This window comes from Semicossyphus pulcher, unplaced genomic scaffold, assembly GCF_022749685.1.
Source record: "Semicossyphus pulcher isolate SPU_LCO1_2020_fin unplaced genomic scaffold, fSemPul1.0.p SCAF_14, whole genome shotgun sequence".
Classification (NCBI taxonomy): Eukaryota; Metazoa; Chordata; class Actinopteri; order Labriformes; family Labridae; genus Semicossyphus; species Semicossyphus pulcher.
In genome coordinates, this window is record NW_027211648.1 from 28,982,625 (window position 1) to 29,001,081 (window position 18,457).

The 18,457-nt window shown below is 40.6% G+C and overlaps 1 protein-coding gene across 1 annotated transcript in view; it reads left to right on the forward strand.

The window, feature by feature from the left end:
* The first annotated feature begins 1,645 nt into the window (after positions 1–1,645).
* The window catches only part of apoba (apolipoprotein Ba), a 30,425-nt gene continuing 13,613 nt past the window's right edge, over positions 1,646–18,457 (forward strand). The window contains exons 1-17 of the mRNA XM_069662248.1: positions 1,646–1,700; positions 2,980–3,021; positions 3,585–3,697; positions 3,804–3,949; positions 7,958–8,105; positions 10,459–10,602; positions 10,925–11,049; positions 11,130–11,206; positions 11,294–11,750; positions 13,033–13,177; positions 13,273–13,419; positions 13,582–13,793; positions 15,871–16,078; positions 16,174–16,344; positions 16,470–16,670; positions 17,931–18,104; positions 18,205–18,410. Of these exons, the coding sequence (XP_069518349.1) occupies positions 1,646–1,700; positions 2,980–3,021; positions 3,585–3,697; positions 3,804–3,949; positions 7,958–8,105; positions 10,459–10,602; positions 10,925–11,049; positions 11,130–11,206; positions 11,294–11,750; positions 13,033–13,177; positions 13,273–13,419; positions 13,582–13,793; positions 15,871–16,078; positions 16,174–16,344; positions 16,470–16,670; positions 17,931–18,104; positions 18,205–18,410 (2,771 nt within the window). The remainder of the gene's footprint in view (positions 1,701–2,979; positions 3,022–3,584; positions 3,698–3,803; positions 3,950–7,957; positions 8,106–10,458; positions 10,603–10,924; positions 11,050–11,129; positions 11,207–11,293; positions 11,751–13,032; positions 13,178–13,272; positions 13,420–13,581; positions 13,794–15,870; positions 16,079–16,173; positions 16,345–16,469; positions 16,671–17,930; positions 18,105–18,204; positions 18,411–18,457) is intronic.

An 18,457-nucleotide genomic window follows, 5' to 3' on the forward strand; every position in this document is an offset into this window, starting at 1 on the left:
ATTTTGGTCTTCTTCGTTTTGATATTTGGCGGATTGCAATACCAACTTCACGTTCATACCGCCCCCTACCGTACCGGAGGATATAGAACATGATTAGACTCGTAAAACTACCGTAACGCTGATTCCTCTAAGTGTTGAATATTAACTTTGATACTGGATTAAACTTAATCCTGGACGTGGTATAAAGCAAAAACAATAACTCCGCCATGTCAAGTAGTTCCGTCTTTAAATTAAGGAAACAAATAGGCCTATAGATAGAAGTAGCCTTAATTTAACCTTACAAATTCTCTCAATAACCTGAGACAATAAATTTATGTACAAAATAATTTAAATCCCATCCAACACTATGTTTTATTTTACAACTGGTTTTCATTTAAAAATCTATGTATCTCAGTTACTGGTGAGTTTACGTTTCCCAACAGCAGATGAGTATTGAGTATAAACCAGTGTGATAAAATTTTATAACTACTCCCTCACTTCTCAACTTCTTTTATACATTCATTCATACATTCTATTTTAAGTTTTTCAGACAAGACGTTTTTTTAAATCATTATCAGCCTGTTAGTGCTAAACTGTCCCCTTTTCAAACTGGTAGGCTATGTCAAACATATACCTTAGATTTAGTGATCTTTTAGCCACCCAATCTGTAAATTAATTACCCTTTAATCCCTGGGTACCCAATTTAATACTGCATCTGTTGCCAATTTATGAATTCTGAATAAAAAAATAATTTCATCAATATTTGCTAGTATTTTACATTATAAGTAATTATACTATTTAGCCTATGTCCCATATAAAGCTTTACAAAATGTCCTATTTAGCTTGCCGTCCAATCTCTCTTTAGTTCTATTACACTTAAAATCAGTTTAAGCCTTAGAAATACTGATGGGGGAAACATCGCCCATTTTGTATCTCCAAAGTAATTACTTGGTATTGGCCCAACAGTAAGCTCTCATCGGCCTTCACACCCACAAGCAGAACAATGTATACAATGTTCACTCACAAGTTAGCATGATAAAATGAAAGCCTCTATTTATAAGGGCTCTATACCTCTATTACTTACGTATTATATCTTTACCCTCTTATCTAATATGTACTTAAACTAACAATCACCCTGTTTAAACTTTGTAGTGAGGACATTAGTAAAGGATGTGTCGAGAACAGAAAATGAACAGAGTTTCAGACCACGCAGTACAGAACAGATCAGAACCCCCTCTTAATAAAGAGCCACGAATGGACGAGATGTCCCCTTAAAGTAGGCTGTAGTCTGTGTGCTCATTTTGTCACTGCAGGAGCAAACAAAGATTGCTCTCACTGATCAGTTGTCTCTCTAGAACCACAGTGAGTCTAATTATCCCAAATTTGATTGTGTCTGGCTGAGTTATCGTACTGATAGACACGAGAGCATCAAGAACTCCAGGGGAGAGGGCTACAAATCCACCTAGAAACTACTATTTAATCAGAGTTTGAACTTTGGAGCGACCTCCCGGGCTTCACTGTGTCTGTGTGCCTCCCCTGCTGGCTGGGCCGGGTTATGAAGAGACGGGGAAGAGGGACTTTATAAAAGATGCAGGCAGAGGTTGCAGTTGTAATATTCAAGACTGAGAGGAGAGGAACACAAAAGAAACATTTTCTTTAGCCCACGATGGGTTACAGCAAGCTATGTCTGTTACTGCTGCTGAGCAGCTACACGCTCGCTCGTAAGTAGGAAGAACTTTCATTCAAAAGAATTATATTATGTACAAATTCTAACAACTAAATTCTTTAAATTGTCATAGTATGAAAATTTCTGGTGTTAATAATAAGAGCAGTATAAACTAAGGGGAACAGGTATTCTAAAGAAACAAAGGTGAGGACAAATTAAAAGCAGAATTGTGCATCTGTAAACCTGTGGAAACGCTTTGATAAAGAATTAAAAATGTGTTCACTTTGTACATTTAAAAAATGTTTCAAAATAAGGTGATAAACAAATATAAAAATACTTTATATTTATAATGGTTGCGTCTTGTTTTTTTGTTCATACTTGTTTACTATGAAATGTTTTGGAACTTCAGTTTTCTTTTCTTTTCGTGTCACTAAACCTTCGTACTTTAATGGTTACCTAACACAATAAGTTATGTAAAAAGAACACACCTTCTCTGTTGGTTTAATCCCTAAATCTATTTATGTGTAATGTTCTCATCACCTAATGTGTTTGTTGGTGGGTAGAAATTGTTCATGCTGACCGAAATAAATATAAGAGTAAAAATAAAAAAAGTTCATGTTAGAATATCTTGCGTAAAAAGAGTCTATATACTTTATTTGTGATGCCTTCATGGTCCTGAAATTTTGCATGTCAGCTCACTGTCAGTAAATGGAAAAGAGTCATCATTAATATCTATACTAACACGCATGCTTTCCAACTATGAAGAGTCAACATGTGGCAGAGAAAAAGTCTTAAGTCCCAATTTATGACATATTTACGACAATTCACAGGGGCTTTAAGTTTGTTAACAATATTCTTGAGTCAATTTTTTAATCGGTTTGTTTTAAATCTTAATTTTTAACATTTAAGACATACATAACTTTAAAATATAAAGTTGTATACACGTACTGTAAGTGTCAACATGTTTAGATTTTGCTCTGTCGTGTTTTTCATTGATCATTTTGCCAGATAATGTTTCATTTTTTGCTCAATTTGCAGTTTAACAATTAAAAAACCTGAAAATCTCACTCTTACCTTACCTCACTAATTAAAGGAGCTTTTTTAAGGATATTTGTCGCATCTAGACACACGCATAAATGCACCCAAGAATATACGATATATGTATTTATTTTCTAGTAGTAAAGAGTTGTTAGTCCACGTGTGTTTAATCATGCCACTGCTGGTGATTTAAAGGAACAAGAGACCTACAAATAAACTACTATAAATAAAATATTAATATTTCCTTATTATAACATCTTGTTTATTATTTAATTATGTGATGTTTTGTTTTCCAGAGGACGGCAGCGACGATAATGAACAAACTTCAACATGTCTGTGTGAGTTTCTGTCAGCACATCCGTCACATTCACATGAAATAAACTCCTTTAATTGTCTAATTCAGGATGTTTTCAGAGACCGTTTTATACTTAAGTTTATTGGGCTTCTTGTAAGGCGTTGTTTAGTTAAAGTAAAAATGATGAAATTTCAGACACTCTGGACTTTGTCAGCGTCTCTAACGGTGTGTGTGCACAGTGTAGATAGAGAGAGGAGAGCAGGCGGTGTGTTGTTGCAAACAGACACATTGACCCGCTCACAGATCGATGGTGCTCTGCTGAACTAATAAACACACACACTGTTTGTTTTTGTTCTGGAGATAGCAGCAGAAGCTGATGGACTCTGTGCTGTTTATGATGCCGTACAACAGCTGTAGTTCACATGTATTGAACATTTAGCTTCGCTGGGTGCAAAGGTTGTGGTGATGGTACAGAGTGATCCTATAGGTACATGACCTCGTCTTTAGAGGCTTGGAATGATTTGATCAGCAGGTACAGCTCTGTACATGAAGGACAAAGATCTTAGAGAGGCTAAATAACCATGTGATAACTCCGTCTCACTGCAGTGGCATCCAGATTCAAGGCCCACAGAAAATACTTGTACCAGTACACAGCAGAGAGCAGGAACGGCGTGGAGGGCACAGCCAACCTGAGGAACGGCCCTAAAGTCTCCTGTCAGGTACACGGCCGCTCACGTCCCACTTTGAGAGGTCACCTGATAACTAAATCTTCTTATCACAGCCCCCTGTCTCTGTATTGATCCTCTGCCTGCTGTATGTCTGTAGGTCGAGATCGAAGTCCCTCAGGCGTGCAGGTTCATCATGCACACCCGGGACTGTGCTGTCAGCGAGGTGTCCGTCATGGATCCGCAGGGCCAGCCAGTGTACAGCCCGGCCCCCGGCTCTGACGCCTTCCAGGTCGCCATGGAAACGTTAGTGAGAAACACTCTTCACATGATCTGATACACGTGCAGTAACTTGATGTCTCCTTTGTAACACAAAAACCAGAGAAAGTTAGATTTATTTATTTATTTAATGTTTCATTGTATGGGGACAAGTTTGAAGCATGTAAGTCGATGTTACACACAGCAGCACGAGCTAATTAGCAAAGTCCGTTCCTTTAAATCAACAACAAATATACAAGGGACAGTTCAAAACGACCAATCATCAAACAATAAAAACAGCAAAACAGGAAGATTGTGCATGACAAAAACTGTCACTTTTTTTGTTGGTGTCCATGGTCAACCCATTTTCATGGAAGTTCTTAGTCACAAAATTCTTAAACTACCCAAGTTGTTTTGGTGCCTTAACATACTCTTTGTGCTCACATAGTAGCCAGGGCCTGTCTTTACGTCAACTGTAATCTCTATTTACGCTACCAGATTTTAGTCCTGTTTGTCGTACGTTTGTAGTCTGAGTATCAGCAGGCTTTGATGTATGCCGGAAATACAGTCTGTGTGGAGAGCAAAAGCGGGCGGAACGTAATCCACCGTAACGACATCCTGGCTCCCATCAGCGTCATCTGACAACAATTTATCTTCTTATTAATCCCTATAAACATCTGCAGCAAGTTCAGCAACAATCTGTTCTACATCAAACGAAAGCCGCTCAGCGTTCAGATGTCCAGACTTCCTCGAATGCATCATAAATGATGGCTCCGCCCTCCGTCTCATGTTAAAGTAGTTTTCTTCTCCTCTTGAGGACAGACCTGACAAAGCTTCATGTTGTTCCTAATCTGCATCATGATGTTGTTCTTTCAGCAAACTGAAGAGCCGTTAATTAAAGTCGATCACAAGAAAATCTGTTTCTGTTTGGGCTTCATCCCGCTGCAGTAAGCCAGAGTGCAGCCTCTGTGTAACTTCATGTTTACAGTGAGACTGAGACTCAGCACAGACAGATGAACGGGCGCTCCTCCGGGGGATGGGACGAACCGAGAGATGACAGCGTTTATTTAGCAGACACATCTGGAGGGAGAATTTACCTTCACTTTGATCTGAACACACGGTCGCTTCTCAAGCTGCTGACTGGACTGTAGACAATGCAGCACACGGAGAAGGAAGTCTTGGCTGGAAGTCCTTATCGCTAACCGCTGGCTAAACCAGAATGCCCAAAATGTTCGCCATTCCTCTCAGAGGATATACTGTCGTCAGGTGATAGCTGATGGGTTCCAAGATGAAGCAGGCTTGTATTAGAGGCAGGCTTTTACTTTCTTAATCTCTACGTCCTCTATGTTTGATCAATATAATTAGTCGTCTATTAGTACGTGGCCTTGTTTTGAGTTGCTCCCCTTTTCCCTGTTAAATGTAATGCTTTACATCGTTAGTACAAACTCAACACTTCTTGTCTTCCTTACAAATTAAAAGCCCTCTAGCATTTCAACATTTCAGCATCCCTTAATTTCTTCAAAAGGCTTTTATTTTGAAATATTTACAGTGACACATGATGGAAAAAGCATTAAGTTGCAGAGTTTCTTTAAGGCACTTGTATGTAGGTGCTGCCGTCTTGTGGCCGTTGGCTGTAACTACAAAATACAGTTTGGAAATTAAAATTAAGAAGGCGACCAACACATTTAAGAAAAACATCTGGACTTTATCCACCCTCGTCTTTCACCTCACCTGTATTTGTTTGTCAGCCACACTGACGGCCCATATAAGAGCCTTGCATGTATTTGTCTACAGGCTGTTTTTGTTGGGTTAGAGCACCCCAGGTACCAATATTACGTCAATGTTGACCTCTAGCTTCACACGGGACACAAACAGCTTTCGTGCCATGTGTTGTAGGCACAGAACAAACTTCCAGTTGAAAAACATTCGTTCCAAGTCTGTCACACATTAAAACAAAAAGAAACATGTGTCACTGTACACACTGGCCGTGTTGAGCCTTGATAAAGAAAGCTGGCAAAAGAAAAGAGAACTTTTACCTCTGAAGTTTCCTCTCAGGCTGAGGCCCTGAGGGTCAGATCGATGGGAGCTGATCCAGAGTCTACACTGACACCAGGAGAATGTTAGACGATTTCTACCAGGGACAAACTTCCTGAGGAGTGAGGACTCACAAATGTATATCTACATTTTTTTTGTGTTAAATAGAAAGCGTTCTGAGGACATTGATAAAGGAGTCACTTATTGCAGTGGTTCCCAACCTTTTTTCCTTTAAGCCCCTCCTGCTTGTATCTAAGAAAGGCTGACCCCCCCTCGCCTGCACACACCGACACCAACACAATAAAGTGATTCATTCCAAATCTTTATTGGCAAACATGAACAACAATCAGCCTAAAGTTCTTTGTGGTTTTGTTTGTTTGTTTATCAAAGTTATCTTTATGTCTGTGAGGTGATAAGGTAGGGCTCGTTCGTTATGGGTTTTAGACCGTAAACAGGATGGAGCATCGCTCAGGAGACATTAATGAGGTGACGAGACGTAGTTATCATATAGTGCTTTAGCTTCCAGCAGTCTTTACTCCTAACTGTCACCAGTCTATAAGTACAAATAAACAAACAAAATAAGGCACTGGTATATTAACGTCAAAGGTCATAATACACTGACATGAAAGAAACATCTACTTACAGTAAAAGGAATTAAATCAAACAACACTGCACAGCACAGTGAGGACAGGGAGGGAGGTAATTATGCAGGTCACAACTTTAACAACTAACTGCAGAGCACAGTGAACATGGGCGCTGTCTCTCACTCTCGCTGGACATGCACTCTCACGTAACCTGTTAACAAGGTGACGTCGTGTCCTTTGCCCGAATGCGCGAACCATCGGTGCAACTCACGGAAACGTCCGAGCCTTTTGTTCACTTTAGTTATAATAAACAGCCCTTATAGTTCAGTTTAAATCTGTGGGTGTATTTCTGCATGCATGTATGAATGTATGTCAAATAATATCTATGTGTGCAGAGAAGCCTGAATCTGCAGCTCCGCTTGGCTTCATGCAGCATTATTATTATTTTTTAGTTTCAGCTCATTGTTCAGTTTTCCAATCAACAACTTTACTTTCATTGTTCATAGAGCATCATTTCGAGCTGCAGCAGGCAGCCTTAATAGCTCTAAGTATTTTACACGACCGGCTCAGTTTGAAACAGAAACATAGTTCGACACTAATTGGTGAAAAAGAGCTAAAATTATGTTTTGCATCATAACTCTCTCATTCTAAAACTGTGAGTGGCTGCAGCCTTCGGGCACATATCATGTTTGTTATTCCTCGAACTCAAGGTAAAAGTGCATTTAATGTTTTAATGCAGAGTCACCTTAAACTGGAGCAATTCATTAGCTTGGAAGATTATAATAATTTGATTAGTGGATGCACCTGTCTTACTGCTGAACGCTGTTAAGTTATTTCTAGATGAATTTCTGTCTGGCTTGTCTTCGTCTGTTGTCTGTTCTGTATGTGAAACTTTTTATGCTGCCGTCTTGGCCAGGACTCCCTTGTAAAAGAGATTTTGTGTCTCAGTGGGGTTACTTCCTGGTAAAATACAAGTAAAATAAAAATAAATATCTGTCCTTTAAATATGAAGCTGCAGCCAACAACCAGATAGCTTAGCATAAAGACTGAAATTGGGGACATAGCTAGCAGGGTAGCAAAAAGTAACGAGTGATTTTACTTCGTACAGCTGCTTATTAACGTATTAACTGCGTATTAACGTGTAAAAACGTATCTTTGATCTTTTTAAACTCTGACACGAGTTGCCATAAATGTGATGCTAACAGTTTATAAATAAATCAGATTTATGGCAATATGTATCTCATATGGAACCCTTGGACTTTGTGTTTTTCTCATGCATGGAGGGTTAAGTTCAGTGAGACCAAACAAATATGCACAAGCAGAACCAGACTGCTCAGGTGCAGGACCCGTTAATATTTGAACTTCTGGTGCACACAAAGTTTGAGCCTTTGAGTTGATTTCCTGATTATCTTTACAACAGTATTTTTTTTTCCTCCAGGAGCCCTCTGAAGTTCACTGTGGAGGACATCACAGGTGTCGAGCTCTTCCCCGAGACAGACGCGCCGGTCAACATCCTCAACATTAAGAGAGGAATCGTGTCAGCGCTCATGGTGCCGCTGCTGGAGGACGATCAGATCAGAGTCATGGTCAGAATCTTCTCAGAGGATCCTCTGAAGCCCTTTTCACACATGCACTCCGGACAATTTATAGAAGTTGTAGGTGATAGGCGTAGAGTGTCATGAGGCAGGACATGACGTAAAGAGTACGCTGCGATCCCGCAACTGGCGAACAATTTAGGCTTCGGCCCTCACAGCCAGAAGCTCCTGAATCTCTTCGTCTCTCCAGTTTACCGTCTTATAAATGATCCTTCTTCTTCAACCTCGGATGCTTTAAATCATCCTGTTATGTGTCGCTCTCCTGGTTTCACGCTGGTCACATGATATAAATGTCAAACGACTTATTGCAGACATTTAACTAGGAGGCTGGCGGGAAAAAAGTCTGCGTAAAGTTGGGGTGAAAAATCCATCCGCAGCCCACCCAGACAATCTGCAGTGCATGTGTGAAAGGGGCTGTGGAGTGAACAGGGATATAAAGAGTACGAGCATGTTTAACTAAAGTAAAAGGACTGTTACTTTAAAAAGTACAAACACTTTGTGCTGAGATTAAAGTAAAAGTAGGTCAGTTAAATGTGCTCTGCGTAAATGTTGAGTCTCTCAATGTCCAAACAATAAATCTCTTTCCTTTAGAACAGGGGTTCCCAAACTTTTCCATGCCAAGGCCCCCCAAACAGCAGTAGCTTCTGGCCGGGGACCCCCAAACCCACAGACAACAGAGAGTGGGACAGCGTCGATTTTTTTTGGCAGCATCCTCAACAAGCAATTCTCGGACAATGTCTTTGGTAGAATCAAAACCTCTCCAATTGTGTGAGGTTTTTTAGCACGAGCAAAGTGGTATGAGGCTAAAAAAGATGCCTTCAGGGCCCGCTCGGGCACGGTAGCTTACTGTGTGAATGCAGCAGAGTCCTCCATGGCAGGGCTGTTGGTCTGCTCCTTCGGTCTATTTGTTGTCAAAAACCTGTCCATTTTGCGCTAGCTAGCTACATGCAAGCTTGAGGAGCAGAGCAGCTTGATAACAACCGCCAGGTCTACACAGAATATGACGTCGTTATGACGTCGTCATGCCGAATTTGCAGCTGAATTTGAGAATCCGAGATGACGGCAGTTTACGTGTTGTACGGTTCAGGACAAATGGTTATAAAAAAAAAAAAAGAAAAAAGAAAAAAAAAAAAATTTGTTTTTTTTGCATTTTTTTTTTCCTCCAATTTTCTGAGGCCCCCCTCGTGCCCCCTGGCGGCCCCCACTTTGAAAACCACTGCTTTAGACGACACTTTGCAGCCTGCGCATACAGATAATTATCAGTTACACACATGTTCCTCAGTGTAGCCTAAGCAGAAATAACTAGAAAAGAATAATAATAATAATAAAAAAGAATAGCTGATTTATGAGTTTCTTAAAGTTGTTTAAGGAACTCATATCACTTGTCAATGTTTCTTCGAAACACTTGTGAGCTAAATAAGCTCTCCACAGTCAACTCGAAATAAAGAATACTAATGTATAAGACATTCATTTTAAAAATACTCTTCAAGGCAGCGCAGCTTTTATGTATAAAGCACATTTCAAACAGAGGTAAGTGAAAGTTCTTTACATAGTGAAAGAAAATCATTAGACCAATCGAAAAACAGGAATATGTCTTCACACCTTTAAGCTCCAGTGGTTTACAGAGATCCTCCGTCCATAATCATCCATCATCTATACCACTTATCCTGTTCAGGGTCGCAGGGGGCTGGAGTCTATCCCAGCTGTCATTGGGTGAGAGGCGGGGTTACCCCTGGACAGGTCAACTGTCAATCACAGAGACAGACAACCTTTCACAAACACATTCACACCTACGGGCAATTTTAGAGTCACCAATGAACCTAACGAGCATGTCTTTGGACTGTGGGAGGAAGCCGGAGTACCCGGAGAGAACCCACACATGCAAGGGGAGAACATGCAGACTCCACATAGAAAGGCCCACTACGTCTGAACCTGGATTCTTACCAGGAATCTTCTAGCTGTGAGGCAATAGCGCTACCCACTGCACCACCGTGCAGCCCTCCATCCATAACTTTTAAACAAAAACAATGTAAATGAGCAAAAGAATGAAAGCAAAACGGAGAACAAAGAGCTAAGCATCTGCAATGTAAAAAAAATAGGAAGCACTCAGTAGACAGAAAATGTAGACTCAATGAAATAAAGTTTGTCAGAGCAAAAGAGTAAATGTAACTTGTTAATTTCAACACTGAAAATATATCATAAAAAGTGTCTGTAGACTAAGATACATATTATAAATATTAGATGTAAAAGTTATAAACTGGGTTATTGCAGCAGTCGTCAATAAATACACCTAAATAAATCTAACATTTGCCCCGTTTGCTGTGTTTTTTGTTGTCTTTTTCAGAGCACAGTGCACGGCCAGTGTAAAACACACTATGCCAGGAGGGATATCGCCACAGATGTGAGCCTGTCCAGAGATCTGTCCCAGTGTGACCAGTTCTACAGCAGGGAGCTGGCCAATAGCCCGCTCGCCCTCATACAGAAACTGGTGAGAAAAGGCTTGCGTGAAAAGATGACACCTTCGTAAAAAAGGACTAACTTTAACAAGAGATCTACTACGTTTAGATGAATACAGGGATTTAGCTGCTTTTGGAAATCAATATAACTGTCTCCATCCATGTTGCAAATCTAACCACATAAAGGGCTGGCAGTGTGTCAAATTGCTTTTCTCTCTTCATCTAAAATCTCTGATGTTTTGGTGGATAGGGAACCAAAACTTAAATGACACTAAGACTGAAACTTCCCCAGTGACTTGAAAGTATACAACAATAACATATTACAAGTAAACAAGGCTGATTTCTTGTCTCCAGCATCGCCCCATGTCTAAGCTGATCACAAGCACACAAGACTGCAACTACCAGTTTGATAACAAGGGAAAGCACATCACGTCAGCCATGTGCACGGAGAAACACATCTACCTGCCCTTCTCCAGCGAGTAAGACATCATCAGTGCATATGTACGTGTGTATAGTGCACAAAAAAGCCTCTTGCATCACCTTCTTATCCACCTTTCAGGGACAATGGATTATCATCAGTGGTGACCCAGGATCTCAGCTTCCAGAGCTCCAAAAGGATCAGCAACAGAGTGTTTGGTGAGCAATTCAAGCATGTCTGCAGGGTTTATTTTAAGTTAATTTATTGGGAAATTCTTAATTAATGGTAAATACGTGTGCACACAGATGTGAACCCCAGCCAGAGCAAGCCACTCCACTTTGAAGATCCTGACGATAAAGCTTCAGTCCAGACGAAGGACACCGTTCTGAGCACTCTGCGGGACCTCGTGGATTTGGCCGGCACAGACCAGGGTCAGAAGAGGACCAGTCTCTTCCATAAACTGGTGTCCAGCCTGCGCGTCCTGAGGAACGAGACCCTGAGCCCGACGGTCACTGAGATGATGGATGTGTCGGGCTGGCTCACCTGGCAGGCCCTGTTCCAGTGTGGGACCCCGGAGTGCACCAGTGCCATCCTCCAGGCCATCAGGACCATCGATGGGGTGTCGCTGGAGGTGGACGCTCTGGTCTACGGGCTCAGTCTGCAGGCTAACCCTGATGCTGCACGAGTCCGAGACATGCTCAGCATGGCTCAGTACAAACAGAGCAGGGCGATCATGTACGCTCTGGCCAACACAGTCAAGAAGTAAGTAAAAACATCCAACATAAATATATTGTTTTATATTAATTAGAATTCTGTTGTATTCAAACCTGGGCCTAATTATTTGTTTATAATTTTTTTTTTTACAAAACTTTGGCGTCTAAATTATTTATTGATACAGACATTTCTGTAATTGTTCTGCCTGATTGCTTCAGTCAGTAGCTGCAAAGCCTGCTGTAATTGCTGCAACGTAATTCTTGGGGTCTAGCAGCCCGCTCAAAGTACGTCCAAGTAAGTCTTGATTTTGTCAGATTGTTAATCTAAGTGTCTGACAACATTACTGAAAGGATCCCTACAGAGACTGACCTTTTTCAATTCAAAACATCAAATTCACACAATAACATAAAAAACTAAACAATTAAGACAGAAGTAAACCAGGAAGTCTTGTGTCCTGCAAGGTAAAATTATTGTTTTTGTCAGTGGAGTCTGGTTGCTTTGAAGAAAGTAATGTTACAGCTGTTGCTGGTTATGAAAATTGCATCTTACTATTTGACAATAAGGTCTCTGTAGGGATCCTTTCTGTAATGTTGTCAGCAGGGGCGGATCCAGAGGGGTGACCTGGGCCCCCCTTGAAATCTGATTGGCCACTCCAAGTGCCACCCCAAAATCCTAAACTAGGATTGGCTATTTGCCTTGTCAGAGGCGGGACTTGTTTTGAAATCAATTATTTGAGCTTTACAGGCTGCTAGTAGCTTTCTTTCCATTTCAGTGTGACACATTTCCTTTAGTACTTTAAATTGTTACTCTGACCACACGTCTTCTGTTTGAGTCCTTAAAGAATTAAGCTTAGAAGGAAGGGTTGATTAAATGATATTTATACACGTGTGTGTCGACACACATACTTCATGCCACCCCTGCATAAGTCAGTGCCCCAGTTGGGCCACCCAAGTCAAAAACGTCTGGATCCGGCCCTGGTTGTCAGAGACTTTGAAGAATGGTCTGAGCAAGTCAGTGGCAAAAACAAGCAGCTTAGAGGATGCACCTCGATCGGTCTTGTTTTCCCTGAGAATTTTGTTGCAGTCTATTGGAGCAATTCCAAACCTTTTTATACCCAATAATAACTTAGACAACAAAATATGTTTAAAAAGGTCCAGCCGAAGTTCACTTGTAAGTTTAAATATAGCCAACCCGAGCAACTTTCATAATCCATTTTGGCAAACTCGTAACCCTACAGGTGACCATATGGAGGAGACAAATGTGACTTTTTAATGCAAACTTCATCCAAACTGTAACATCTTTCTGTAACTTTTCATTCTCTGTGCCTCAGGTTCCATAAAGGAGAGGTCACTCCAGTGGTCACAGACGTGTCAAAGTTCATGGAAACACTCTTGAACGACTGCTCAGGAGAAATCCTTGATACTGACTCTGACTCTCCTGCAGACCCTGAAGAGCTGTCCTTCCTTGTACTGAGGGTACTGACAATCATTCACTTACTGTATATCTGATATGTGAGCCAGCTCTTATCAGGGATTCTTGCCCATATTAATTCATTTTCTCTAACCTCTAGCTTGTTGGTGTCATGGGTCAAGCCATGCAAGATGTCAGCCCCAGCCTGATCTCCTCGATTTTGCGGTGTGCAATGAAAACAGACATTCCTGTATTAAACCAAAAGGCAGCGATACAGGCCTTCAGGTTAATGGATATCGATGATGAGGTACAATTATTGAACAAACGCACATTTAACACATTGTTATTGTAGGGTGATGAAGACCACAGCACGTTCTTTAATCACATGATGGATTCTTCAGCAGTTCCATTAGGATCTAAGCAATGGCTGCAACCATCCAAAGCAGTAATTTATCATTTATCACCACAGATCAAAAATGTTCTCGGGAAGGTGTACATGGACCACGAGAGCCCCGTTGAAAAAAGAATCGCATCCTACCTGGTGATGATGAAGAACCCAGACCAGGACTTGATGAGAGACATTGTGACCAGTTTGGAGGTCGTGAAAGATCAGCAGCTTAAGAGCTTTGTGGTCTCTCACCTGAAAAACATCCACAAATCCAACATGCCACAAATGGATCAGTGAGTAATCTGCAGACAATAATAGTAGCTTGATACTTACCTGTAGCCTACAATACATGCACATTTTTTTTGGCATATTCAAATGTCTACTTTTGTGACGAAATTAAAGAAAATTGGGCGTTCAATCTTGCATAGATAATCCTGTAAGCTAGCACCGCATTGAAGAAAAACAACAGCGACTAGCTTGAAATTGTAACAACTAGCAGCTAACAGGCTAGCTTTTTTTTTAGCTGCAACTGGAAGAGATCAAATAAGAGCAACAATTGCGTAAATTGTTCTTACATTTGTTAAGTTGCCAACAAAAATCATTACAAGAAAATGCTAATGTTGCTATGTTTCTGCTGGACATGGGCAATTTCTTGCTAATTGGTTAGCCATAACATTTCACCATATTCAGACAGTGGCCTGTCAGGGGGGAAAGCTCAAATGCACTTGTCAAAAGGATGAAGTACTGCTGTGTTCTTGTATGCAAGTGTTTAAAAACACAGGTAATCTAACAAATTATTATCATTTCACAGCTTCCAGAAAGAGCAACAACAGAAAAGGCAATGGAAAGTGAAAATCTGGAAGCAATATTTCAAGATTAAACAAGATTTTTTAATGACTCATTAGCTACCTCATTTGCTACCGACAACAGATAACATAACATAGCTATGTTATATTTTTAAGTACATTTTTAAGTTTTTAAGATGGTTCTACATTAATTTTACAGTCGTTACCATACCCTTAATATTCATCAAACACTAATGTTAGCTAGAAAGTGGTTGTAGGCTAACATAAGGTATTGTCCAACAGTACTTCCTGGGTTATTAAATGTGCAGTTTTACCTTGAAATATGGCTCCATGTCCCTCTGGACTTTCAGTATCCATTGACTTATAATTGCTGATTGATTGAGAATGAATTTATGACAGCAGTACATCATTATCTTTAATAAATGCATTTGAACTTTTGAACCTGAGCATAATGTTAGAAGAAATGAGGCACTGTGTGAAAATTGTGAATTTTAAAACATCCTAAAAAAGTTGGCTATGTCTGACTGAGTGAAATATGAAGCTTGTAATTAACATGATACCTTTTAAAGAGGACTCCTTTCAGCTAGGGTAGGGAATTTTATTTTAGCAGCATTTTTGTTCTGTTTGATGACATACTTTACATCCCAGCCGCTATCAACAAGCCACAGGAAAAAAAATCCAGTGTCTATACGATTAGCAATAACAAAGATGCCCTTCCCCCATTAGTAAGGAGTGAATGTTCACTTGTTTGGGTCGAGATGCTTTGGTATTTTTTCAGTTGTATTCTTTCAAAATAAAGCTGTCTCTTGTTGGTTTCTCCAAATTTACCTTCCCCAGCTTTAATCATAGTAAGTAAACTGAAATAAATTTAGCATGTAAAACATGTAAAGACGATGTTTGTTTCAAGCCCATGCCCATGGTAACGATGTCCCGCCCCTTTTGCTAACCAAAACACACGTTTAACTTACCGAAAAAAAGGCTAAATCCTGCACGTCGGCGTGTTTAACAGCAGAAAAGCTTCTTGTGTCGGTCTGAAGCAGATATTCACGCTTATGGAAAGTTCAATGACTGTAGTGTTAGTGTTAGTTACGTCTCCTCTCACCATTCCTCCTCTACTCTGCTACTCGGGAACAGAACGCTGCAGGAGCCCCATTTGTCCACAGAGCTGTCAATCATGAGAACACGCCCCCTTTTTATAGCATAAAATAACTAATTAAGAGTAAACTTGTCAGAAAAATTAACACTTGGACATGAATCAGCATGATAAGAACTAACTATAATGAAACCATGTTTGAGAAAAATGTATTTGACGTGTATTTTGATTTCATAGTTTGACTCATGTCCCATCTGTTAACATGGAGGAGGCGGGCTTTATGAGCTATACTGCAGCCAGTCAGCAGGGGGCGATAGAGAGGGTTTTAGCTCCACTTTTGGGGAGCTGTCATGTCGTCCATCTTTTTATAAAGTCTATAAAAGAGAAACCTTTTTTTATCTGGAATTGAAAATAGAAATGTTCATGTACATTGTTATCATACTTAAACTCTCTTTATTCTCCTTACTAAAGAATTAAGGAACACATTGAGATGGCCTTGCAAGACCCGCGATCACCCACAAATGAAGAGTATGACGGCCTGTCACGTAACTACAAAATGGACTCTCCCTTGGGCTCAGTACAGAGCAACATCATCTTGGACAACATGAACACCTTACCAAAGGAGGTGATGCTGGAGACCACTCTGAAGGTCTTTGACTACAACTATGACATCTTTGAGGTATGACTTTAATTGATTATTTGTTATACGTGGTGAAAACACAGAGTGTTGTAGTTTTGTAATGATTATTAAACTTTTAAAATTTGCCTTTCAAGGTTGGTGTTGAAGGAACGGGGTTTGAACCAACAATTGACGCTCTCTTTGGAGAAAACGGTTTCTTCCCAGACTCCCTCTCCAAAGTCTTGTACTGGGCCGGTGACAGAGCCGAGGCGCTCCGAGAGACTTTGGTCAGATTCGCCCCCGACAGAGACAGAATGAAGAGACAGGTGAAATGATTTTCTAACATACGATGCATAAATTTAACTTATAAAGCTGAATGTCTCTTTGTTTGGAGGCTTTGTTGCTCATACATGGCCACAAACTAACACATACACTTGTAATATCTCTCCAGGTTCCGGCGGATCTTCTGACAGAGATCACAAACAGTGTCCGGAAGCTTATGGATGACGTGCGTTACTCTCCAACCCCTGAGGCTGTCGCATATCTTCGGCTTCTGGGAAATGAGATAGGATACATGAAGCCAAGCGACATGAGAAAGATGGCTGAGACTCTGTCCATGTACTACCATGTTTTCAGTGCGCTCCCTCTTACGGTGAGATCTTTAATTCTCCTGCATAACATTTACAAGAAAGTAAAAATCAATTTTTACTTCCACAGAAGAAATGGAAATGAGTTCCCAAAAATGTCAAGGAATAGTGATTCACAAAGTTTATTTTGGCTACATGACTAAACCCAAGGCCGGGGTGGACTGAACGCACAAGAAACAAATCTAAGAAAAAATATCCATAACTCTGACGCTTTCTTTATACAGTCTGATGTCTTTGGGTAATCTATTCAGAAGATAGTGCATGAATTTATTTATAACAGCACACCTGTCAGGTAAACTCAGCTGACTGAAGCCACAAATCAATGCTGTGTTGTCTACAGGAGCTCTATAGTGCTGTACTTTTAGCAGGCTAATTTAATCACAATGATAATGCCTACTCTCTAATGTAGCCTAGGTTGTTTACTGTGTTCAACAGCATCATTTCTCCCACCCCCAACAGAGTACCCCCTAATCCCGCCCTACTGCGCTGTGATTGGCTCTTACTACTGTGCTCTGTTTCACTGGTACAAATTACCTCACAATTTGCTTTCAGGGCTTGCCTTTGAGTTTTTTCACCTACTAGGAGAACAGAAGGCCGTTATTCTTTTCCCTTGTAATGGTCCATATTTGTCTTATTGTTCATGATTACAGTCTTTGCTTAATCTCTACCAAACAGCGACCATTTCACTAAGTTAACCATCCATTGGGTTGGGATCAGGTAAAGATCATGGTTTGGGTATGACGTCAGTCTTTATAGTTGGTTTAAGCCAATCACAGCACAGTGTTACGAGGCAATCTCAACAATCTTGGGAGGGACTGAGCTGTTCAACAAATAATCATTATCGTTTTAGCATGCTTACTTTTGCCAATTAGCCATAAACAAAAGCAAAGCTGAAGTTGATGGGAATGCCGTTGATTTGGGAGGTATTTGGTTATAAAGAAAAGTACTGCCTGTAAAAAATATCACAGCAATCATTACAACAGCTAACAAGATATTTCAGCCTGGACCCAAGTGGTGGACAGACCGACAGAGCGTGGAAACACATGTTTAGCTTTGCTTACAAGTGAAGCAGTCTTCATTAAGTTATAACGTAAATGATTAGAATGTCTCCCACAACAACCTTTTCCATGATAGCTCTTCTTTTGGAGTGATTTTTTTGCAAAAGCCACAATTTGGACTTCAACGTTGTTACTAGCCAAGAGATTTGCAACTCAACTGCAAGTAATTATACAAACTATTCATACAGACGGTTTTCTTTCCATCAGGTTTTCTCTGCATTGACATCCAGCACTGAAAATGAAGTATTCGCCCACTACATCTTCACGGAGAATGCCTTCTCTCTGCCCACCGCCGCTGGCTTTCCTCTGAAGTTCTCCCTGGCTGGTGTGTTTGCACCTGGCGCTAAAGGAGGCCTGACTCACTCACGTGCCAACGGAATGGTAAGTTAGCTTTTCTTCACCGTAGTAATATCATAATGAACACAAAAACTATGATTTCACATGTATCTCCCTTGCTAATATTGTGTCCTTCTCCTTGTAGACTGAATTGTCCTTCATGCCTTCAGTCGGGCTTGAATTCATCACACAAATGGGCGTCGACATTCCAGACTACGTGGAGGCGGGGCTCGAGATGCACACTGATATGTATCACGAGAGTTCCCTCAAAGCAAAAGTCACCATGAACAGAAACCAGTTGAGGCTGTCCATCCCTGCTCCAGAGTCAAACACTCAGCTGCTCAGTTTCAGGTCGGAGGCATCTCTGTCAAATTAAATGAAACACACTTCACATTTTG